Source organism: Hyperolius riggenbachi, chromosome 11 (genome assembly GCF_040937935.1).
Source record: "Hyperolius riggenbachi isolate aHypRig1 chromosome 11, aHypRig1.pri, whole genome shotgun sequence".
Classification (NCBI taxonomy): domain Eukaryota; kingdom Metazoa; phylum Chordata; class Amphibia; order Anura; family Hyperoliidae; genus Hyperolius; species Hyperolius riggenbachi.
In genome coordinates this window covers 122,092,114-122,118,221 of record NC_090656.1, presented here as the reverse complement: position 1 = coordinate 122,118,221, position 26,108 = coordinate 122,092,114, and the positions used below count along the sequence as shown (strand labels likewise).

General features: G+C 42.7%; 1 protein-coding gene across 2 annotated transcripts in view; it reads left to right on the top strand.

The window, feature by feature from the left end:
- The window catches only part of LOC137537704 (mucin-5AC-like), a 59,400-nt gene extending 46,577 nt beyond the window's left edge, over positions 1-12,823 (top strand). For both annotated transcript variants that reach the window (XM_068259640.1, XM_068259641.1), the window contains exons 46-55: positions 348-476; positions 592-690; positions 2,134-2,253; positions 2,839-2,937; positions 4,906-5,025; positions 5,454-5,552; positions 6,686-6,805; positions 7,362-7,407; positions 7,818-7,935; positions 11,595-12,823. In XM_068259640.1, the coding sequence (XP_068115741.1) occupies positions 348-476; positions 592-690; positions 2,134-2,253; positions 2,839-2,937; positions 4,906-5,025; positions 5,454-5,552; positions 6,686-6,805; positions 7,362-7,407; positions 7,818-7,935; positions 11,595-11,829 (1,185 nt within the window). In that variant the 3' untranslated portion in view covers positions 11,830-12,823. The remainder of the gene's footprint in view (positions 1-347; positions 477-591; positions 691-2,133; positions 2,254-2,838; positions 2,938-4,905; positions 5,026-5,453; positions 5,553-6,685; positions 6,806-7,361; positions 7,408-7,817; positions 7,936-11,594) is intronic.
- Positions 12,824-26,108: the final 13,285 nt, after the last annotated feature.

Below are 26,108 nucleotides of genomic sequence, written 5' to 3'. Positions count from 1 at the left end.
AGCTTTCTTGAAAACAACAATATAAAAAAATAATTATTTACGTTAATTTGCTTAGTAACTGAACTAGAAAGACAAGACACAAGACAAGACACAACACTTTTATTGTGCATTTCTCCTGGCGGACTCAAAGCACTTCAGGGCTGCAGCCACTTAGGGTGCACTCCATGGGGGACCAGGATCATAAGGTAGCCTTCCCCAAAGACTCCTTACTGTTTTACATACTGGCTGGACCTTGGATTCCATCCCTAATCTAAGGCTCATGTCCTACATTAACCAGTATTCTATCCACACTAAATTACACTGACAAATAATGGTTATATTAATATTTTTTTTTCTTTATTCTACAGCCTGGTGATGTCTGGTCCTCACCTGACAACAAATGTGTTTACTACCAGTGTAACCAGACTGATGAGCATTTTACTACAGTCAGCATTACCAAAGAATGCACTATCACCAGCGAGTCAGACTGTCCATTGGTAAACACAACATTCACCATGAATACCTTTTCATTTTCAGTTCTTCTGATCCAGATGGGAAACTCTAATCTCTCTCTCTCTCTCTCTCTTTCTCTTCTCTCTCTTTCTCTCTCAGGGTACTAAGTATGAGATCACCAAAGAGGATTGTTGTGGCTCTTGCACACCAGTGTCTTGTGTAATGAAACTGAAGGACAACACTACACAGATTCTCCAGGTACTATTTTGCGTCGCAAAAAAACATCCTTCAGATATTCATTTATTCAAAAATATTTCTTTATTCCAGTACAACAGAGTACCCAAGCAGCTCAGGGTGACCCAGAACCACTAGGAAAGTATAGGAGACTAAAAGAGACCAAAAAGCCCTCCTACTAAAAAACAAGGCTCAGTGTAATTTGCTTTCTTATAGCAGAAGATATTTGTGATATATCAGCTTTAAGTGAGCAACTGTGGTTACCAACAATGCATCACTCCTGAATATGCAAATTATCTCTTTATGCTCCTGAAGCCAGGCTTACACACAGAACTGCTGGTATATAGCAAGCCTATAGGTTATAGTTATACAGAGCCACATCAACCAATGTTGCATGATGGGTTGATGTGGCTCTATATAATTAAAAGCTAACTTATGTTTATATTGTATGCAACAGTGTCTTAAAAATTTAGGGATTCCAGCATGTGAAATGTTTAGCTTTAAGAAGTACATAATCAGTCTCGAGTTTCTCTATGGTCAATAATGCTAATGAAATGCAATAGTGTGTTTGCTACCTTGAAGAGATGTGAGAAGCTCCTGCCTGCTGAATATTTACAAATTCTTCTTCTTCACAGCAGCCTGTACGCTGTGTACAAGGGCATAACTACAGGGGAGCAACCATAGGAGGGTCCAGGGCTGGGGAAAGGGGGGTTGCAACCTACCTTTCCCCAATACAGGGGTCCAGACTCTAGATCAAAGGTTGTTGTGGACATAATTGTTATAGGTGAAGAGATCATGATGGCTACACTTGTTTCTATGACCTGGTAAATGGGCCCAGAGGCTGTGGGTGTCACTAAGGGGGGCATGGAAAGGGGTATGAACTACTGGAGAAGGGCCCGTCAAAGTTTGCTGGAGTACCCTCTGCTTTGTAGTTACAACAATCCTGTGTTCACAGAAACTTAAGCAAATGTGACCATTTTGAACTCACTGGAGACAAAACACTAAAAGGCAAATTCTGTTTGGCTAATGCTACATTGACAAGATATATATATATATACACTGTACAGCGCTGCGTAATATGTCGGCGCTATATAAATACTAAATAATAATAATAATAATAATTTTGAATTCAGCCCACTTTGGGTTGCCTTTTTAAATATAATGATGTATTTCGCTAGATTCTTGGACATAATGCCCCAGCTTAATTCACATGCCATTAATGACTATCATATATTTGTTGACCAAATTTGTTGCCCACTGGAGATACTTATGAGAGAGTGCAAGGAATCCAATATAGGACTGTTAAATCTGTAGTATGCAAATGGGTCCCAGATATTGCCTGTATGTTGATTCCTCTGTGAATGCAAAATTTAGTTATGAGAGTAGGGTACGTCATTTGCAATAAACCTTTCAGTATTTCAGATTTCTCTATTTCATATATGTTATCTTTTCTCTGAAAATGTCTAGCCTGGGGAAACATGGACGCCCCCTAATCAGCCATGTGTTGAATATGAGTGTCACCAAATTGAGGACCAGTTTGTCCCCACAGAGGTTAGAAGAACCTGTCCTATTGAAGACTGTGCACTGGTGAGTATATTTTCATATTAGTCATAGTGTGCGGTACTAATGACCTTTTTCCAGGGTAGCTCTGGGAAGGCAGCAGATGTCCATGGCCTGAGTCAGAGAAACAAAGAGGCACAAAGCTACAATGTGAGAACAAATACATATAGAAGAATGTCATGGATGCTGCCTAGAGAAATGGTGCACACTCACTTGACATGTGCAACACTCATGATGCTTGTAATGCAGGCGACATAATCGCTGCATATATAAAGCGAGTTCGGTCATAAGTTATGCCATAAGCTACATAATCCTGCACTGTCTACTGTTAAGTTTACTGACTTTTTGTGCGAATACCACATTGTTCTCAGTATGGGTTCTCCTGAGGCCAGATGTGATCCTGAACTTGGTCGTTAAAAAGGCAGGAGTGGTCCAGGATAAACTTTAATATTGTAAAGGCCAGCAGACTTTGGGAATTGCCAGTGTTCAGAAGAGCTCCATTCTTTGGAAGTTGACTCAACAGGCGTTGTGATAAAGCTTGCATATAAACATTGCATTAAAAATGTCCTTGCAGTTAGAAATGAGTGTAATTAACTATTGTTTCTTTTTCAGGGATTTGAATACAAGCTACGCGCTGGGCAATGCTGTGGCACTTGCGTACCAGTGGCTTGTGTAATGAAGCTGAAGGACAACTCCACAAAGCTTTTACAGGTGCTATTTTGTGTTATAATTTTTTCTACGCACTGGAAAACAGCTAGTGTTAATTATTAAGGCTACATAAATATTCTAGGTTAAACTTAGAACAACAACTAAGAATCTATCATGAATCTAGTGTGTACAATGGCCGCCCAACATCACCTAAAGATCGTACATGCTAGACACCCAGTCAACCTTTGAGGGCATTGTTCTCCCCTCTCACTCATCATGTACCACTTATTATCCTCCCATCTCCCTCCATAGCAACAGATGTGTTGCTAGCCTGCAGGCTAGTGACACATATGTAATGCAATGGGTTCCGAACTGTCACCTGAGAGATTGAAAGTGAGTATGTAGCTTTACACAAGTTTCAGACTAGTAAGGTGAATTAATAACTAATAATAATAATCAATACTCTTACTATTTAAGGAACAAATACTGTTTTCACAGTCTGGATCACTTCATCTGGGTGCTTAGCTTATTGGCTATTAGAGAAGACCACAGCACAGTTTTGTGGCAGTGTGTGCTGAGGGGCTTGAGTTGGAAATGTGTGTTTGGCTATTGTATAGCCAAGCATTGGTACTTGGCTATTATGATTGGCTATTGTACACCTGATTGGCTATTCTGTAACCAATTGGCTTTTGTACAGCCGATTATTGCTGTTTAAAGACAATGGGCTATTGCATAGCCAACTTGTTATTTTGAGTAGGAGGGTAGTGTTAAGCATTTAGAAGTATATGTTTTGGGTGGCAGGTTAGTGTTAGGGAAATTGTGTTAGCCTTTGGGATAGCTGATTGCAGAACATCGGTAATATCATATTAATGATATTCTATAGGTGTCACCTACTCCCAACTAATGTTTGGCTAGTTATACATACTCATTATTTATATCTGTTTTTAAAATAGTCACAAAAGAGTCATCTGAAAACATCTGGGGCCTGTTCACACTAAAAGTGTTGTGCCACTCTGTACCATCTTTTCCCCACTGATGCCCAGGCTATCTCTTCTTTACAGACAAACCATTTACACTGCCTGTGATGTAATGTAAACATGTATAAAATGCAGACTGGCATATTTTGAGCATTGGAAAAGGAAGGGGCTGCACCACTCTGCATTCTGTTGTGGCAAGCAATGATGTCAGGCTGTGTGCACCACTTGGCATTGCTGCTGCACACATACACTAGGGACAGTGTACTGTTTACATTAAAGTGTTCTGAAACTAAGCATTTCTTCTTTACTCTAAAAGATTCCTTACAGCCATAAACCTACTAGCACAAACAAAAATTGTAGCAGAACAGCATTCAAACAGTTGAACACAGCACTTTGTCCTGCCATGAAAAGCCCCTTTAGCTTAGGATCCGATCCGAAGTGGAGATAACAGTATATTTTGTTTACGTTCCACAATTGTTACATTGTGTGTAATAACTGAAAACAAGCTATCTCTACTTCAAGCATGCACATAGTTCAGAACAGCTCACTAGAAGATTTTAATATATAATAAAAGCTAGCTTGAATACAATGCAATATCAGCTTTCAGAGCAGATAAACTGTACTTTGGGAACTTGTAATTTGTAAACAGACAATATTACTTGTGCACAAAAGTAAATATAATAACTATGGGTAATAAATACTAGGAAAGCACATTTTTATTGAATGTTATGTCAGAGTTTCAGACCACTTTAAGCAAAATACTTTTACACTATAGACATTTTTATCACACTGTTCTAACAAAGCAACCCAGAAAGCAATGGTAATATAAATTAGAGCTGTAGTAAAGTCCTGAGTACTGAAGAAGATCAACCAGTAAAAGATTAATCCTGATTGGCTGATGTCTGTTCCTGCATTGTCTCCTATCTTCACTGACCATCTAAACTGGCAGGTGAACACCTGTGTTATTTCATCTGAGTATAAAACCTGAAATCACATGATAACCTATTCAGGCTGCTTATCAACACATATTTTCTTTTTCTTTGATCATGTTTAGCCTGGTGAAACATGGAGCTCACCCAGTGAACCATGTATCAAATATGATTGCGAAGAAGTTGATGGCCAGTTTGTTCCCGTGGAAGTCAGAAGAACCTGTGCTATTGAGGATTGTACACTGGTAAGTCAGTCTGCTTTTATATTAGTGCTCATCTACTATACATAATTATAGTACTGATTACATAGAGGGAAATTTGTGAGGGGCAGAAAAAAAAACACTCTCCAGATTGAAGGGAGACCCAGTGGCACAATATCACAGTGGGAAAACAAGATGGCATTTTTAGAATGCTCTAGCAGTCTCCCAGCAAAACTGGTAAGTGAATCCAAATTTGGAGATGATTACCTTTGTACCAAGTTCTCGATGTAAAAATATAGTAATCATGGTCTAATAGTGCAACAAGGCAACAGTGTCGTTGACCTTTTTTGTTGTTGGTTTTGAGTGTTGTATTTTAAATTCTGCATGTCGGGGGCAAGAACTGCTAATAACACCTTTAACAATGTATTTTGAGAACGCAGAAAACGAAATGTTGCTGTTTTTACTTGATGCAGGGATATGAATATCAGACCACACCAGGAGAGTGCTGCGGAACGTGTGTAAAGGTTGCCTGTATCATGACACTGTCAGACAACACAACAGTAACCCTGAAGGTAAATCTGTTTTTATTATTATGATACTATTTAAGGAGTGATAACAAAGATCTAGACAAAACTGGTCTCTGTAATGTCCAACTGAGTGCTTGCAGGTGTGTGTAGTCATGCGTGTGTAGTTTGTATGCAATCATATGCAAAGAGTAAACAACCAGGAGAGGTTTATGTAAAGTGTAATACGTTAGACATTATGTGCTGACTTTTATGAACCTGAAGCACTTTATACGCATGGCGTCCTGTATAATATACTGTAGCAAAACACACTAAATACACATGCACTGGAAATAAATAATACACAGATCAAAGAAATGTGTACAAGACACAGGCCTGCTATTGGGATGATGCCATCTCTGAACTATATTCAATTTAGTATGTTATGATCTGCTTCTGGGCATCGGCATCAATAATCCTGCATGGGGAAATTCCTCAGAAGCTTCCAACTTCCTAGACCATTAAATAGTAAATACTCTTCATTGCAGTGATGACTGATTATATAATGAGTAGATAATGATATAATAGGTGGTAAAACGCAGTTGCAAAATGTCGGATGCAGGACTATGGACAGCCATGTTACTGGAGCCATTGTTTGCTCAGATCATTTGTACTACATGCTCCACCAGTTGCTGTGCAATATGCATAATCTATTGGAATACTCTCCTATAGCCAGGCCGTCATGCTCCAAGCCTGGAATTCCTCAAACGTTCCCTCAAAACACATCTGTTAAGACAAGCCTATAATATGCCATAAGTAGCATTGGAGGTTTACTGCCTCATCCACTAACCCCTGTGTTTCCAACTCACTACCCTCTAGATTTTAAGCTTGCAAGGGCAGGGACCTACTCCTAGTGTATCTTAATCTAATGTAATTTATCATATGAACAGAACATGCACCAGTATTGGTGATGTCTCAAACCATGCATCAACATTGTCTGTATTTGTACTGCAAGATGTCCTGATTGTGCAGAGTTTTGAAAGTCTCATGTATCTATGCTCCCCATTATTTGTTTTTTACTATGTACAGCGCTACAGAAGATGTTGGCGCTAGATAAATAAATAATAATAATAATATGCTTCTTCACAGCGTGCGTTATATCTGTAAGCATTTTTTCATTATTGATTCCTTGTATGTTTCAGCCTGGAGAGGTGTACGCACCACCAGAAGACAAATGTGCCTCTTACACTTGTTCCAGCACCTATGATATTGTGGGAGTGACCAAGACCTGTCAAGCTTTCAATCCTAAAGATTGTTTGGAGGTCTGTGTTCATACAGTGTGTTACTATGAATAAATGTCGAGATCAGTAAACCACAAGCTAACACTCAAACCAGGCATTTAGATGACCTTATGACTAAGAAAGTAAAACATACACTGTAAGGTAACTTTGGGACAAAAATGGGTTTGTATGTCCTTATCTTAATCAACTGCTCCACATACACATCATTAATCCAAAAGGCCCTGCTGTATGGAACCATTCAGGACAATCGGCATAGAGCAACAGCAATAAGCTGATCTGGTCTGAGTCAGTTCCACCAAACCCACCTTGTAGTCCAAGCTGTAATTGTTTTCTCATGGGTTACCAATATGCCTGTTACTATCCTTACCAGCCTCTCACAGACGCACCATTTTTGGATGATGTTATTTTTATGCTCTTGATAATTGACCTACTGTAAGTAAAAATGAAAAATGACAAAGACGTGTTAGTGCTGGAAAAAAATGTAGTTCCAAGTTAGATAAATCACTTTTATTTTAGTTGATAAAATATAGCATTATCTTTACATTTACGGTCTATTCTGTTTGTTTGTGTTATTCAGGGATCAATCACAACCACAGCAGATGGCTGCTGCAAGACTTGTACAAGTAAGTAACTTTCTTTCAAAATACTTGCTGTGATAGACATTTGGTAGATATTTTGTATTTATAGCACTGCTTGTGTGTATTGTGTGCAGCTGTAATTGCACAACCACTATTTTCCTAACGATGTAGCCATCTTCACTATAGTCTGTACCCAAGTGAAAGGTATTACTTAACTGGTATCACATAATGGTTATGTATCATAGATACTTTTTGCCTGTGATCAAGTGATCATCACAGTTTTGCATTGCTCTGATACGCACATAAGTAGCAATTTAGTTTGCATCAACAACTTTCTGTTAAGATGTAATGGCATCAAATAGTGCCAAGGCTGCTAGCTAAACCTCAGTTTTTTCATGTAAGTACTCATGTACTGTATGTAATGACTGATATAATGACTTTACATTTCTTTCCAGCTGCTCTATCCGGATGTCAGACACAGAAACAATCCCGCCAAGTCAAATCTGGCACTTGTGAATCAGATCAGGTTGTGGAACTTTCCTACTGTGGTGGAGCCTGCATGACATCATCCATGTAAGATAATATTGTTTCAATGTAAAAAAATATAGATGCAATATTTCCTCTTGCTGTGTCCTTCTTGGTCTATCAGTACTGATTTGTATCTGCCCCATACCGACCTTTCATCTCTAGGACTCCTGGTAGCTTTAAAAAGCACAACTATTAGGGCATGTGTAAGGGCCACTGAGCATGGTTCTTTGTACGTGCTCCGGGCATTTGGTTTTGAAGCATTTTTGTAGGCTGTCCAAAGCAGCATGTGGGGCAGTCCACTGCCACATTATGCAATCATTGTAGGTTGCCAACCGCTGCATGATATAGGGCTCGATTCACAAAGCGGTGCTAACCCAGTTAGAGACTTTAAGCGTGATAACCATTGCACCATGCTGGTGAAAAGCCAGTTTAGGCGTGATAAGTTTAGGCGTGATAAGTTTAGGCATGATAAGTTTAGGCATGATAAGTTTAGATAAGTTTAGATCACGCGCAAAGTCCCGCACGCAAAGCAGCGCCATTAACCTGTATGCGAAGTGCACCAGACTATGCTAGCGCAAAACTTTTGATCAGCTGTGCACTGCGGTGCTAACCCAGATGGTGCTTAACCTTTTCGGGACCGCGTGAATGAGATCCTACACCGCACTTGTGGCTGTTCTAGCCTGATGCGGCGTAGGATCTACGCCGGCCCGCAATTTCCGCTCCCGACGCGATCGTGCGCACCCGGAGGGGGAGATTAAGCTGTCATATGACAGCCGACATCTCCCCCGAGTGATCAGCAGCCATCGCGTATGGCTGCTGATCACACGATCACTACGATCGCCGTCGGATCGTAGTGATCTGTTTGACAGCTGCGGCGGCAGGGGGGGAAAGAAGAGGATCCACTCACCTCCCTGCCGTTCCAGCGACGATCGGCGCCCCCCTCCGCTCTGGCCGGCATCTCCGCTTCATCTGACGTCAGCGCCGGGTCCCGGCTTGATGACGTCATCAAGCCGCGACCCGGAACTGCTCGTCAGACAGAACGGAGATGCCGGCCGGAGAAGAGGGTCCCGTGCGGCTCATCGCTGGAGCCTGGAAGGTAAGTGAAGGCTGCGGGCAGAAGGGGGAGGCACAGGCCACCATGGGGGACACCACTCTGGAGATTTACCTCAACGTTGGTGCAGATGTCCAGTATATTATATTTTTGCATGCAAAACTATGATGGAAGCTAAAATTTCTCCATAAACCAGTATTGCATTGTTTGGATGCGGGCGTACATTTTAGTCCAGGGGGGGCGGTGTGCGCCACAGCGATTAACCATTCAATTGTACAGTATTGGGTCAGGGATGCGCAGCCTTCTACCTATATTTTGTTGGGGACACCACTCTAGCCAGCCACACACGGGATCCGGCCGCCTGACCCCCCCAAACGCGCGCACCCCCTTCCCGCGCAAAATGCCTGGTCCTTAAGGGGGGGTAGGTGGCCGGTCCCGAAAAGGTTAAACTTATCACGCCTAAACTTATCACACCTAAACTTATCATGCCTAAACTTATCACACCTAAACTTATCACACAAAACTTATCATGCCTAAACTGAGTTTAGGCATGATAAGGGACTTTTCACCAGCGTGCTAACAGTTTGCACCGCTTTGTGAATCAAGCCCACAGTGTTAAACAATTTTCTCCCCTGCATCCTAAGGATCTTTATTTGTTGTTGTAATCATGCTTAAGTTTCCCTGCTCCCTCAACTGTGGCAGTAACCTAACTCATTGTTACAAATGCAGTTCGCACAAAAATGCAATCAGAGGGTGGTAAAATTCTAGGGTTAAACACCACTGCCAGTGAGATCCAAGCCAAAGAGAGACTATTGTACTAACTTAGCAAACAGCAGGATCATGCAACTGTCAATGTAGGTGTGTAGGTATCTTTACCTAAATACTGACATAATAAAAAGTAGTGCGGTTCCACTCCTAAATATACAATACACCAAAATTCAATATTCAAAAGACGGGGATTTTTTTTGAACCAGAGTGCTCTTGTTTAATCTTCATACGAAATTTCTTCAAATTGCAGGCAGTACAAATAGATACAAAACATCAGACTTTCACTTCACATCAAAGAATGCTTGACACGTGTTTCACGGCCAGAAGCCGCTTCCTCAGAGGCACATCGTACACAAAGCATCCATAGGCCTACGACCAAGTCATAACCGCAATCTGAAGTTCAGAATAACCCTACACTCAGCGTGGATCCCGTAGCTGTGTGGGCTGCAAGAGACACTTGAAGTAAAAGTCTGATGTTTTGTATCTATTTGTACTGCCCGCAATTTGAAGACATTTCGTATGCAGATTAAACAAGAGAACTCTGGTTCAAAAAAATCCCCCTCTTTTGAATATTGAATTTTGAGGTATCTTTACCTGCTCTTAGGACTGACCATCAGCTGTAAGAGGGGTCATTAAAAATTCCCTGTAGATACAGCCATTACAAGTCCTATTGGCATGCTTTTTTATATAATGTACTTCTCAAAACATTGGTCTGCACTGTCAGGATTGATGGTGGTAAGCAGAAACTTTCACAAAAAAAGGCCAGTTAGTACTCTTTACCTTCAGTTTTTTATACTCCTGGAATCAAAATAGGAAAGATATAAATATTTTACTGATGCTTCTGATTGTTAGAGGGGCACTATGGTGAAAAATTGTAAAATTTAAAATATGTGCAAACAGACAAATAAGAAGTATGGTTTTTTTCCAAAGTAAAATGAGCCATAAATTACTTTTCTCCTATGTTACTGTCACTTACATTAGGTAGTAGAAATCTGACAGAAGCAACAGGTTTTGGACTAGTCCATCTCTTCATAGGGGATTCTCAGCAAGGCTTTTATTCTTTATAAATATATTCCCTATAAAGCATTTAAACAATGATGCTGGCCAGATTCCCTGCTCGCTACACAGTTTTTTGGCAGTTGGACAGAGCAACTGCCATTCACTAAGTGCTTTTGAAAATAAATAAATCCCTGAGAATCCCCTATGAAGAGATGGAGTAGTCCAAAACCTGTCACTTCTGTCAGATTTCTACTACCTACTGTAAGTGACAGCAACATAGGAGAAAATGAATTTATGGCTCATTTTACTCTGTAAAAAACATACTTCTTATTTGTATATGTTTGCACATTATTTAAATTTTACATTTTTTTTGCCATAGTGCCCCTTTAAGCCTGGCAGAATTTTGATTAGCCAATTTTACCACTGGTTTTATTAGAGCTTACCTAAACAATCTGTTCATAGTATTAAAGCTCTGTAGGCTCTCATACTACATGGAGGTGGTAAAATTAGCCAGTAATTGGCCAATCAAAATTGGATGTGTGTATGTACACTTTTATCTCCTCTCCTTTTAGAACTAGTAGCGGTTTGTGCAGAAAGGGAATAAGATGAAATGGGGTCCTAGGCAAGATCGCAGTTTTTACTCACCTGTTTTTTCTAGTAAGATTTGTTGGGGGCTAGCATCAACTAGGCCCCTAGACTTTCTACAGGCCCTAGGAAACTGCATAGGTTTGCCTTGTCGATGGTCCCGCTCTGGGTTTGTGCATTTGACACCTCTATTACTGCTCAGTGTTAACAGCATAAGGAATCTTCTTTTCCAATTTTCTTGCTGGTTTTTGAAAAAAAGGTCAATCTGGGTTTAATATCCTTTATATTATTGATTTTCCAGGTACTCTGATGACTCTCACACAATGGAGCACACATGCAGCTGTTGTCAGGAAGTAAAGACCAGTAAGAAGCAAGTAACCCTGAAATGTTTGGATGGAACCAGCACTGTCTTCACCTACCTCTATGCTGAAGAGTGTGGATGTACCAGGACAGCGTGCACTTCCGAATCACAGCAGCAACAGCAGATCCAGACTCAAACTATCACCCAGGACGAACAGCAGCAAAAAACTGTCTGAACTGCATCATACTAAAAATGAATTCCAATGAATCAGAACTTCTAAACTATAAACTATAACAAATATAAACCAGTATCTACATACTCTGGAGAAAACACGCTTCCATTGGACCCTGCTATGCTTTCTGACTGCCATCGACTCTTCCATGAAGCTTCACACTGCCTTTCTACATATTATATGAACAGTTGCTGGATCGTTTAAGCAAGCTGTTGCTTCTTTCGTTGAAATGTGCTTAAAACAACTGCACTCCTTAAGAATTAATCTTCTTCGCCTTAGCTATAAAGCTTTGTCTTTACACTATTTCCGTTCATGTTCTATGAGATTATTTAAATTGCTTTTTAATTCATATTTTTCTCTTTTTTTTAAAATGTTACAAAGGAGAATTATTACAGAGGAAAACATTTTGTGATATTATTTGCAGATACAAAATGGCAAGGGAACCATACATAGTTTACTCTACTGTGCACTTTAAAAACATCCAATTGACATCATTATATAACTTCCACGTATCATGACAGAATTAGAAGAGTAATTTTCTCTAAAAAGCCCTGATGTATAGACACATGGTAGATGTAACCTTAGGTCCACTTATGCATTTCATTAGGTCAGGGCGCCAGGGCCCATATACAATTCACTTTTTCACCTAAGTTATCTCTTAGGTGATAATTTCGCACCTTTTTATAATATGTTTTTTAAATCACCAGCAAGCAAGAACATACTCAGAATATTTTAATAGTACTTTTTCACCAGATTTTGGGTACCTTTTCAGTTGTAAATTGCTGAAAAGTTATTTTAAAAAGAACATGAAAATGATCTCTTAGGAGATAACTCAGGAGAAAAATAGAAAAATATGGGCTCTGTTATGTTGCTTTAGAAGATGTGGGTTTGTTTACATAGTAAATATAATTTACATATTCCTGCCATAGCAAAAGAATAAGAGCTTCCATTTTAAGTTCTTTTAAAGAGAACCCGAGGTGTGTTTAAAGAATGTTATCTGCATACAGAGGCTGGATCTGCCTATACAGCCCAGCCTCTGTTGCTATCCCAAACCTCCCTAAGGTACCCCTGCACTCTGCAATCCCCCATAAATCACAGCCGTGCTGTGAGGCTGTGTTTACATCTGTAGTGTCAGTCTCGGCTGCTCCCCCGCCTCCTGCATAGCTCCGGTCCCTGCCCCCATCCCTTCCCTCCAATCAGCAGGGAGGGAAAGGATGCAGGCGGGGACCGGAGTTCTGCAGGAGGCGGGGAGAGCAGCAGACTGACACTATAGAGATAAACACAGCCAGCTCTGACAAGCTGTTTGTCAGCAGCGTGGCTGTGATTTATGAGGGATTGCAGAGTGCAGGGGGACCTTAGGGGGGTTTGGGATAGCAACAGAGGCTGGGCTGTATAGGCAGATCCAGCCTCTGTATGCAGATAACATTCTTCAAACCCACCTCGGGTTCTTTCTATCACCACAAGTTTCTATTAAATACAAACAGCTACTTAAATGGGATTTAAGTAAAGGGTAAACATGAAGGACTCCAATTGTTATTTAAATCTTTTTTTATTATTATTATTCTTAAGGTTTTATTTTTCCAAGCCTGGGAGCACTTTTCTATTTATTTGTTTTTAATGGAGAATTGTGATATGTGTCCATGCTCTTTCTTGTGGGCCATTGGAACCAGAGAATAATGTGTTTTCTATATCCAGAGTGAAGACCTTGATTTCAATAAAACGATATTTTAAGCATTGTACAAATTTGTTGCATTTGTTTCAGTATGTCACTTAAAAAAAGTAAGGTTTATATTGATATGTAGGAGACTCTGTCTACTATTTACCGATAGTAGACTATTTATGGGTTGTGAAAGAAAAATCTGGTACTCTGACATGTCTAGAGGTACATGCCCATTACTTATATGAATTAAATATTCAGTCTCAAAAACTGAAGAATGTTGGCTGAGGATGCCAAACATCCCTTTCTACTTTCTCAGCCACTTATAGTGTTGCCGTTCAGGGTTATTTCAAAGATCAAATCATCTCAAATGTCAGCAGCTGAATTCAGTTAAAGAGAACCCGAAGTGGGTTCTAAGAATGATATCTGCACACAGAGGCTGGGTTTGCCTATACTGCCCAGCCTCTGTTGCTATCTCAATCCCCCCTAAGTTCCCCCTGTGCTCTGCTGTCCCCATAAATCACAGCCGCGCTGTCGACACGCAGCGTGTTGCAGCGGACTGTGTTTACCTATGTAGTGTCACTCTCGCTGCTCCCCCGCCACCTGTATAGCTCCAGTCCCCGCCCACGTCCCTCCCCACTGATTGGAGGGAAGGGACGCAGGCGGGGACCGGAGCTATGAAGGAGGCGCGGGGAGCGGCGAGAGTGACAGTACCTCTGTACCGGGTAAACACAGCCCGCTGCGTGTCGACAGCGTGGCTGTGATTTATGGGGGACAGCAGAGCGCAGGGGGAACTTAGGGGGGATCAGGATAGCAACAGAGGCTGGGCAGTATAGGCAGACCCAGCCTCTGTGTGCAGATATCATTCTTAGAACCCCACATCGGGTTCTCTTTAAGCAAAACCAGAACAGTACTTGGGTCATTCTTTTTCTGGGAGGAGGGGGGTGGGGGCATCAATTAATTGTCAGATAACCATCAGAGGGAAAAATTTGTCAAAAGAATAAGGAGAGGAAGTTGCCCAGCGGTGACATTCGGGTACAAGTAAGAGGTGACCAAAAGCAACCCAATCCAACTAACTCACTCACTCACACACACACACACACACACACACACACACACACACACACACACACACACACACACACACACACACGGACCAACCCTCCTTTGTCAGCATAGGTATGTCAGAATAGCATTAGTCCTCTATGAGGTCTGCCTACAGGATCTCTTCTCTCTGGGTGTTAATATTCCAAACTTCTGACAAAAATATAGTCATCTACAACATCTGTAGTCATAACTTAAAACAAGGCAACACTGACCACAACCTGGCTGCCACATGCATGAGTAAATATGAAGTGCCACCATGCATTTCTGTGGAGGGGCCACTTGGCTATGAGGGCAGGGCAGCTGCCTGACCTTGATCCCTGTCCTGCTGCAATAACTAAATCTTCCTCCCTTTTTTTCTTAATGCCACCCAAGAAGCCTCTACTGTCTCCAAAGGGAAACTACTTTGCCTAGGGTATGAAGCAGGACCTTTCCCTTTCTTAAACAACAAGAAAGGATATATAACATTTCTTTAGCTTTTTTCTCCTGGTGAACTCAAAAAACTTCAGAGTTGCAGCCACTTAAGGGGCTCTCCACAGGCGACTAATAGCATTTCCCAAAGACCCCTTACTATTTTTTGTACTAGCTTGAGCCATGATTCGAACTCTGGTCAAATGTCCGAACCCTCCATCAAATGCAGCACCTTTAACCAGCATGCCATTCAGCTGCCCCTCCACCTTTTTCACCTGTCAGCTTTAACTTTGACAGTAATGGAGGAGCAGGAGGGGGGAGTTACAGATGTGGGAATGGAAAGTAGAGCCTGGAAGTTGTAGAGTCATGTCACTCTCCCAAGTAGTGCTACAGTTCCTACTTCTGCTGTATCAGTGTTCAGCAGCAAGCCTTCCATCCTGCTGCTGTTTATGTAGGAAAATGGTTTCCTCAAAACTAACCCCAATTCTAGCGCCTCAATGCAAACATTGCATGGCTGGTGGTGTTGCATCTGCTGCCATATAGACTTCTGGACATATACATTTTCGGTCACCTGGTACCCAGTACAGCATGCTCAGTCACAACTTTTTATAAAAACCTGTCCTTGCCCTACACAATCATGTGATAAAGATGACGTCACTGCAGCACTCTACCATTAGCAGTGTGTGCTCTACCACAGATTTGTGGTTTAGCATGCATGGACAGGGGAGATACATATGTTTACAATACACTGGGTGAATCTAATGAAGACTAAGGAGAAGTAAGATGTAAGGGGTAACCCTATAGAATACAGGATACCCCCACATATTTAGACATATTGGGGCAAAGCTGTTAGCTGTGCATCCTTCTCATTTCCCTACTGCTATTCTCCTCTTACATTGCTAACGCCACAATCCCTACTTCCTGAGAGCCATAGAGCAAGCCCACATACATAAGTGGAATGGTGTTATATTGAGATTAAACTTGTCTGGCTAAGCAACCCATAGCCACACTGGTTAAGAACAGCTAATTGTTCCTCAATGCCAAGGTGAGAGATGCATATGGTTGGAGATTGTAGGGCCTAGAGATGATCAAAAGAGTTCATTATGGTTGGGACTCCTGAAAAGCAACTAGGACAGAGGAGGTCAGCCTGGGATAAAGAAAGCAGCAGACAGCAGGCAAGGGAATGTTATAACACAGGCAGTAGTCATTAGTGGCAGGTCAAGATTAGTCTAGCAGAGTAGTTCACTGGGCAAAATACCAGGAGTTGTCAAATAAGCCAAGTTTATTGCGTACGTTAAAAAAGGGTGCCAGGAAAAAAGTGCGCAGGGTTTTAAACGATAAGCATCAATAACATTTAAAAAAAATTGTGCTATACTTCGTTTAAAAATAATGTTTATAAAGTTATAAAACATTAAATAATGTGTATGAAATCGGGAATTGCAAAAACGTTAATCTTTCCTGTTTAAAAAGTGAAATGTATAATAACGTTTTATAAAAGATTAATAAGAATGTTACTAAAACTATACTTAACCCTACTCTCACACAGAACCCTCCCTGTACCTACCCCTAACCCCTAGACCCCCCTGGTGGAGCCTAAACCTAAGACCCCCCTGGTAGTGCCTAAACCTAAGACCCCCCTGGTGGAGCCTAAACCTAAGACCCCCTGGTGGTGCCTAAACCTAAGACTCCCCTGGTGGTGCCTAAACCTAAGACCCCCCTGGTGGTGCCTAAACCTAAGGACCCCCCTGGTGGTGCCTAAACCTAAGACTCCCCTGGTGGTACCTAAACCTAAGACCACCCTGTGATAAGCATTAATAACGTTTTAAAAAAAATATTGTGCTGTTTTTCGTTTAAAAATAATGTTTAAAAAGTTATAAATCATTAAATAATGTGTAATCATGAGAAGCAGTTATAAAACATTAAAAGTCTCCGGGCGCCACTTGTAAAACGTTATTTTTCTCCGGAGCCCTTTTTTCCTGTTTGGCGGCCATTAAACGATATTTATTATAGGAGTGAATGGCGGCGCCCTTTTTGTCCACCTGCCTCATGCGCCCAAATTTCCTGCTTCTAAGTTTATTACCTCATACAATGTGCAGGATACTACAGCTGCTTGAATTAATAGCAAATTAATGCAGCCAGGAAGGAGACTTATATGTGAAATCCCTGGCACCAAGTAGCATTGTAAGGTACACTGAGCATGTGCAATGCATGAGCTTAATCATGCACTAACAACTGTGTTGTCATAGTCACATTAAATCAATAGGTTATTCACTGTTGTTAGTAAAAGAAGGAAGGGTGATACTAGTGACTACCTCACTATAGCCTGGTACACACATCCAATTTTGATTAGCGAATAAATGGCCAGTTTTTTCACTTGCATGCATGTAGTATGAGGACCAACAGATTTTGTACGCTATGAAAAGGAAAGTGGTAAAAATGGCCAATTATTATCCAAAATAAATTGGTTGTGTGTACACACACCACACACCATACAATTTTTTTAAATATCTGTTCAAGAATAGAAATCAATTTTTCTGACTGATTGTAACAATTCAAAAATCTGACCAATGTACCACATACCTATGTTTCCCCAATCATGAAGAAAATAATTGAAAGCTCAGAAAAAAATAATTGAAACTGTACATCAAGTAATTAACAATCCATCACACACCATACAATTCTTGATAAAGTTGGTCTGAAATTTCCAACATCTTTAATCTCCCAAAAAAATCAGATTTATCGCTCAAAAACAAAGAAAAGCTCTCGATTTTTTGGAACAGCAGAACAAAATTATTAAATTGGTGAAAAATTGGATCTTTTAATTGCATGGTGTGTGGCCACCTTTAGTCCCAAACTTAAAGGCTGTGTTTTTAAATTATACTCAGTGGTGGCAGTCTTAATTAAAAGGAAAGCCACAGCATACTTTGGAGGGACTGGGATGCTGTGGCTGTGATCTAAGGCGAGGTCCATAGTCGTATGTGTTGTATATACTTGACAAATATACAGTCTATTTGGCTTTATAATATTGTGCTAGATTATGGATGCCGAGACCCTCCTCATCCTTTGGTGGATGTATAAAGTGGCCTTAAACCCCCTAGGTCGAGATAAAAGTATGGTAAGTACTGTATTTTACCTTTTAACATATAAAGAAAGCGTGAAGGGACTTTGAAATGAAGTAAAAACAGATATCATTTTTTTGTAAAGTAAGTCATTTTGACTAAATGTATACATCCTAATAAATTATAAGTCGACCAGTCTGATAATAGAGTTGCTAACTTACAGAGTAATTATTATGTGTTTGGTCATTGGAATGATGATCCCTGAAGTAGTCTAGGTATATGGTTGTCCAATTTATGCCATGATTAGGTTGAAGTACCTCCCAAGAATAGAATTGGTAGGGTTGTACCAGAAATTGGTTTTGGCACATACAGGGTCGGTGATAGTACAATATAAACATACCAGGCCCGTTTCTAGGGCCGTGCGGGGCGTGCCGCCGCCCAGGGCGCTGTTGGGAGGGGGGCACTGTAATGGAGGGGGGAGCCGGAGCCGCGAGGAGGGCAGCCCTCCTTCTCCCTTCCTTTCCTGGGCCACCCTCCGTGCTCCCCCCTCAGATGCAGAGCGAGCAGGCAGGGAGAGCTGCTTACAACTCACCTCGCTGGCTCCAAGCGCTGCTCTCTCGCCGCCTGTCTCCTCTCTCTCTGTATACACACTTATACACACGCTGCTTCCTGTTTAGCCGGAAGCAGCGTGTGTATCAGCGTGTAGGCAGATAGGAGAAGACCGGCGGCAAGAGAGCAGCGCTTGGAGCCAGCGAGGTGAGTTGTAAACAGCGCTTCCTGGCTGCTCGCTCTGCATCTGAGGGGGGAGCACGGAGGGCGGCCCAGGAGAGGGAGGGAGAGGTCGGGCTGCCCTCCCCGTGGCTCCGGCTCCCCCCTCCATTATAGGGGACAGCTACCTATCTAACCTATACTGGGGGGCACCTACCTAATCTAACCTACACTGGGGGGCAGCTTCCTATCTAACCTATACTGGGGGGCAGCTACCTATCTAACCTATACTGGGGGGCACCTACCTAATCTAACCTATACTTGGGGGCACCTACCTAATCTAACCTACACTGGGGGCAGCTACCTATCTATCCTACACTGGCTACACTGGGGGGCAGCTACCTATCTAACCTACACTGGGGGGCAGCTACCTATCTAACCTACACTGGGGGGCACCTACCTATCTAACCTATACTGGGGGGCAGCTACCTATCTAACCTATACTGGGGGGGGGGGCAGCTACCTATCTAACCTATACTGGGGGCATTTATCTAACCTGTATTGGGGGCACCTACCTACCTAGCTAGCCTATACAGGTGGCAACTATACTGGCTACCTATATTGCAGGCACCTACCTAAATAACCTATACTGGGGGCACCTACCTATCTAACCTATGCTGGGGGCAACTATTCGGGCTACCTATATTAGAGGCACCCACCTAGCTAACCTGTACGGGGGCACCTACCTATCTAACTTATACCGGGGGCGCCTGCCTATCTAACCTATACTGGGGGCAACTATACTGGCTACCTATACTGGAGGAACCTACCTGGCTAACCTATAGCGGGGGCAACTATACTGGCTCACCTATGCCTGGCTACCTATACTGGGGTACCTATAGCTGGCTACCTATACTGGAGTACCTATTCTGGGCTACCTATACTGGGGGGACCTATACTAAGTGCAAGTAGACCTGGCTAACCTATACTGCTTAAATCAAGGTAGGTGGGAGAGCTGGCAGGCACTCGGGTAACGCTGAATGAAGCAGGTAAAGTCAATGTTCACCCAGGATGACTATGTGCTCAAGACTTAAAGGCAATAGTAATGGAAAACATATGGAGGAGACAAGAGAAGTCTGGCACTATAGTTTTAATGTCAGCGAGTGGTTAGCAGTGCAATGACATGATGCATAGATGAATCACTTGGCATTCAAGTGCAAAAAATTAAATCATGCAGATGCTGAGGCACTGTACCTGAGTGTGGGAGGTTGCAGTTGTGGGCGCCAAGTGGTGCACGGCCTTACGACCCCGTTCGCAGGGCAAAACGCCTGGCTTCTTCTGAGGTGTGTGACCTATACTGCGGGCACCCATTTTAGCCTAGAAACTGCACTGAAACATACAGATTAGGTACTGTAGAATACATATAGGGTAGGCGTAGTCAACACCCGTAAACAACATTGTACTAAAGTAACACAACAGGGCAGATTTAAAAGGGGGGGGGTAGGACCAGTGGGGAAAAGGACTGAGAGCCGAAGGCAGTGCGCTGCCAATTGTTCAGTGGCTGCACCTGACATCATCAGCTGTTGATCCCTTTAGGTCAGCAGGGGAGAATCCCTTTGGGGGAGGAAGGGTAGGACTAAGGGGGAATGACTCAAGTCAAAGCTGTGACTGCCATTCTTTAGTGCCACTGGCTGCCCTGGCTTCATCAGTTGGTATTCCCATAGGTTAGCTCGGTTGGGGCCGATGTCCAGGGCCAGCCTACCAACCCGTAGGCAGTGGGTAGGCTCCTAACAGTTCATCTGGTTGTGCACAGCAGCTTGGGTGCTGGGGAGCAGACAGCAGCTGTGGTTGAGTCCAGGCAGCAGGGGGACAGCTTTGCTGGCCTGTCCATTGTTCATAGGGTTAAGCTGTTTGGGCAGAAGTCCAAGGAAAGGGTGCTGTGCTCCTGGCCAGCAGTGGTGATGGTGAGTCTCCCAGAGGGCAGAGTCCAAGAACAGGGACTGCGCTTCTGTTGATGGCATCCTGGCTGGCATGTAGGAGCCGTATCCTGCAGGCTGCAGTGATGGCCGGTGGGTTCATTACGATAATGCCCGACTCTTCTATAGGATGCGACGGGGAAAGGCGCTGCATCGCTGTGCTGTAAATCTCTGGCAAGCCAGAGTCAGAGGACTACAGGGCATTCCATCTGCTCCCACTGTGATGGCTGGTGGATCAGTGATGGCCTATCTTCCTGAGGCTGCGGTGGCAGACAGAAAACCCTGAGGCAGTGGTCAATCTGAGGTCCTGGATCCCTCCAGTGATGCAGCTGAGCAGAGCTGCAGTTGGTGGGCGATCAGTGAGCTGGCTAGCCCATGCTGTGGATTAGCTGCTTCAGAACACTGGATTTTTGAGCCGGTATGCACAGAGCCACCTAGGGCTTTTATGTCAGTGAAGCAGGAAGGGGGAGCAGAGGAGGGGGTAGGAGGGAGAAAGGGCTGAAGGCCTGCATTAGTGGCCCACATCTACAGCTCCTTCTAGTTACATAGTTACATAGTTACATAGTTATTTTGGTTGAAAAAAGACATACGTCCATCGAGTTCAACCAGTATAAAGTACAACACCAGCCTGCTCCCTCACATATCCCTGTTGATCCAGAGGAGGGCGAAAAAACCCTTACAAGGCATGGTCCAATTAGCCCCTAAAGGGAAAAATTCCTTCCCGACTCCAGATGGCAATCAGATAAAATCCCTGGATCAACATCATTAGGCATTACCTAGTAATTGTAGCCATGGATGTCTTTCAACGCAAGGAAAGCATCTAAGCCCCCTTTAAATGCAGGTATAGAGTTTGCCATAACGACTTCCTGTGGCAATGCATTCCACATCTTAATCACTCTTACTGTAAAGAACCCTTTCCTAAATAAATGGCTAAAACATTTTTCCTCCATGCGCAGATCATGTCCTCTAGTCCTTTGAGAAGGCCTAGGGACAAAAAGCTCATCCGCCAAGGTATTATATTGCCCTCTGATGTATTTATACATGTTAATTAGATCCCCTCTAAGGCGTCTTTTCTCTAGACTAAATAAACCCAGTTTATCTAACCTTTCTCGATAAGTGAGACCTTCCATCCCACGCATCAATTTTGTTGCTCGTCTCTGCACCTGCTCTAAAACTGCAATATCTTTTTTGTAATGTGGTGCCCAGAACTGAATTCCATATTCCAGATGTGGCCTTACTAGAGAGTTAAACAGGGGCAATATTATGCTAGCATCTCGAGTTTTTATTTACCTTTTAATGCATCCCAAAATTTTGTTAGCTTTAGCTGCAGCTGCTTGGCATTGAGTACGATTATTTAACTTGTTGTCAATGAGTACTCCTAAGTCCTTCTCCAAGTTTGATGTCCCCAACTGTATCCCATTTATTTTGTATGGTGCTAGACCATTAGTACGTCCAAAATGCATGACCTTACATTTGTCAACATTGAATTTCATCTGCCATGTATGTGCCCATATAGCCATCCTATCCAGATCCTGTTGCAATATGACACTATCTTCCTGAGAGTTAATGATTCTGCACAATTTTGTATCATCTGCAAAAATAGCAACATTGCTCACTACTGCATCTACTAGGTCATTAATAAATAAATTGAAGAGCACTGGACCCAGAACAGACCCCTGTGGGACCCCACTGCTAACAGTCTCCCATTTTGAGTATGATCCATTGACCACAACTCTTTGTTTTCTGTCCATTAGCCAGTTCCCTATCCATGAACACAGACTCTTCCCCAGTCCTTGCATCCTCAACTTTTGCACCAGACTTTTGTGGGGAACAGTGTTGAAGGCCTTTGCAAAGTCCAAGTATATCACATCTACAGCATTCCCAATATCCATATTAGCATTCACTACCTCATAAAAGCTGAGCATGTTAGTCAAACAGTACCTGTCTTTAGTAAACCCATGTTGATGCTGAGAAATAAGATTATTTTCTACTATGAAGTCATGTATAGTATCTCTTAGTAACCCCTCAAATAGTTTGCATACAACTGATGTTAAACTTACAGGTCTATAATTTCCTGGATCAGATTTTTTGCCCTTCTTAAATAATGGGAAAACGTGGGCTGTACGCCAATCCACTGGGACTCTGCCAGTTGCAAGAGAGTCACAAAAGATAAGATAAAGGGTTTTATCTATAACTGAACTTAATTCCCTTAGGACCCGAGGATGCATGCCATCCGGGCCAGGTGCCTTGTCTATTTTTAATTTATTTAGTCTTGCCTTCACTTCTTCCTGCGTTAAGTATTTAATATTACAGTTAGAAGATTGAGACTCTTCCGCCTCTGTAGTTTGCAACAGTGCTGTTTCTTTTGTGAAGACAGAAGCAAAGAAAGCATTTAATAACTCTGCCTTACCTTGGTCATCCACCATTGAGTTCCCATCCTCATCCTTTAGGAGTCCTATACAGTCAACCTTTCTTATTTTAGAGTTAATGTACTTGTAAAACTTTTTTGGGTTAGATTTGATATCCTTAGCGATTTGTTTTTCAGCTTCAATCTTTGCCTGCCTAATTTCTTTTTTACAATTTTTATTGGACTCCTTATAATTGCTTAGTGCAGCCTCTGTCCCCTCCTGTTTTAAGACCTTATAGGCATTCTTTTTCCTCTTCATTTTATCTTTAACCTTTCTATTCATCCATAGAGGCCTTTTTTTATTCCTAGACATTTTGTTTCCATATGGGATATACATACTACAGTATTGATTGAGTATAAGTTTAAAAGCTTGCCATTTCCCTTCAGTGTCTTCCCCTTGTAGTACATTATCCCAGTTCACCAAACTTAGTGCCTGCCTAATTTGAGTGAACTTTGCTTTTCTAAAGTTCATAGTTTTAGTGGTCCCGCTGCCCCGTGGCCTATCAGTCACCAGCTCAATGCTGATTCAATGTTACTTTCATAATTGACAACTTATGTGTCCTGACCTCACTGAAAAGTCATTCCAGGCCATTGTCTGGAGTGCCATTGGTCCTGGGGGGCACCATGCCCCTGGATTAAACCCCGCCCATGAATGAAGCCCCACCCTGGACTAATCTCCTCCCCATGGGTGTTCTATTACCTGCTTCTGCTGTGTGTGTGCAGTAATAGGAATTTCGGTGTCCTGAGGGGACGCAGCACAGCATGTCCCTGGAGAGCAGGCATCACAAGGTCTGGATAGTGTAAGTTGCAAGCAACCACCATTGTGTCCCTCTGTGTCACCTCTCCCGCCTACATGCATTTTTTTTTGGGGGGGAGGGGGTGACACAGGACTTCTTGACTGGAGTGATAAAAAGGCTAGAAATGGCCCTAAGGAAAGTGAAAAGAATGGGCAAAGTTTGTGTGGCAAGCAGGGCGGGTTCTAATAACAATGGGGCCCCTGGGCAATATTAACCCCGGGGATCCCAATCAAAAATCAGCATTAGGGGACCCTTTGTTGCAGACAAATTTCTACTTAAGGACCCTGAGGCAGGGGCTGACACCATCTGGCTCAGCCAAAGACTCTGCATCGGCACCAGGGAACAACAGTTAAAGGGGCACTACAGCGAAAAACTGTAAAATTTAAAATATGTGCAAACATATACAAATAAAAAGTACATTTTTTTCCAGAGTAAAATGAGCCATAAATTACTTTTCTCCTATGTTGCTGTCACTTACAGTAGGTAGTAGAAATCTGACAGAAGTGACAGGTTTTGGGCTAGTCCATCTCTTCATAGGGGATTCTCAGCAAGGCTTTTATTCTTTATAAAGATATTCCAAAAAAAGGATTTAAACAATGATGCTGGCCAGCTTCCCTGCTCTCTACACAGTTTTTTGACATTTGGACAGAGCAACTGCCATTCACTAAGTGCTTTTGAAAATAAATATATCCCTGAGAATCCCCTATGAAGAGATAGCCTAGTCCAAAACCTGTCACTTCTGTCAGATTTCTACTACCTACTGTAAGTGACAGCAACATAGGAGAAAAGTCATTTATGGCTCATTTTACTCTGGAAAAATGTACTTTTTATTTGTATATGCTTGCACATATTTTAAAATTTACAGTTTTTCGCTGTAGTGCCCCTTTAAGTTTGGAGGAGACACCTTGGGGGCCCCTACAGGCTCTGGGGCCCTAGGGCAATTGCCCCCTTTGCCTCTATGGTAGCGCCGGCCCTGGTGGCAAGTACATCTAGGGTAGCAGGAAAAAAGGGCGTAGGATGAGGGTGGACAAAATGGGTGCCGCCATAGACTTTAATGCAGTCATCGTTAATACGGCGAAAAAAGCAGAAGAAAGGGCGCCACAAAAAATATTGTTAACAACATTAGAACATTATAGTTTTTGAAGTAGTTATCATTTTAGAAGCTTGCAACGTTATAGTTTTTGTCATAATATTTTGTTTCTATGAACAGATTTTATGTTATCAAAGATATTATCGTTTCTATGTGTAAAAGGGTGTTTCTGCAGAGGGAGTGGTTAGGGTTAGGCAACACCAGGGGTAGTGGTTGGGTTAAGCACCACCCAGGCGCGGGTTAGTTTTAGGCAACACTGGGGGGGGGGGACTGGTTAGGGTTAGGCACCACCGGAGGGAGGGGGGGTTAGGGTTGGGCACCACTGGGGCTGGGGGGGGGGGCACCACAAGGGTAATTAGAGTTAGGCACCACGGGGGGGGGGGGGATATAAGGGTTAGATGCCACCAGGGTAGTGGTTAGTTTTAGGCATCACCAGAGGAGGGTTCTGTGTGAGAGTAGGGCTGGGTTAAGCTGTATTGTTGAATTACGTAACGATTTTTAACGTTAATATTTTTTCATTATTACCTATCATCTGTAATGACAATGACATTTATCGCTAACCAAGTTTGACAACAATGTTTATCGTTATCAGATTTCGTTATCCACCCACGCCATTTCGTTATCACGCTAAGCCCTTTTTACACTGTGCCCTTTTTTCATGCACGCACCTGAAGGTCATCTACAAGTGGATTCATTTTATGAGAGACCCATCCACCACCCTTATATTTTGGCCTTCTACAATTGCTTTGGCCAAAGGCTTCAGGGCAAAGGTAAAGACGATGCCTTGTAGCAGGGGCGTAACAATAGGGGATGCAGCCTCTGCACCTGCGGGGGCGGTGCGGGGCCCTTCTTAGAGATGGACCTCCGCTGTGGATGGAGGTATGTGTTCCTGCCGCTGCCAGCCACTAGCCTCTGTTGATTGATGCAGGAGGGGAGATCCCGAGGTGAGAGTCCTCCCCACCAATGTGTGGCAAGCTTTCCCCTTATGCTACGACCCCTCCTGTCCCCCAAAACGTCCCTGAGCGGGCCAGGGGGGGGGGGGGAGGGCTCCACGTTTTTGCAGGGGGACCTGG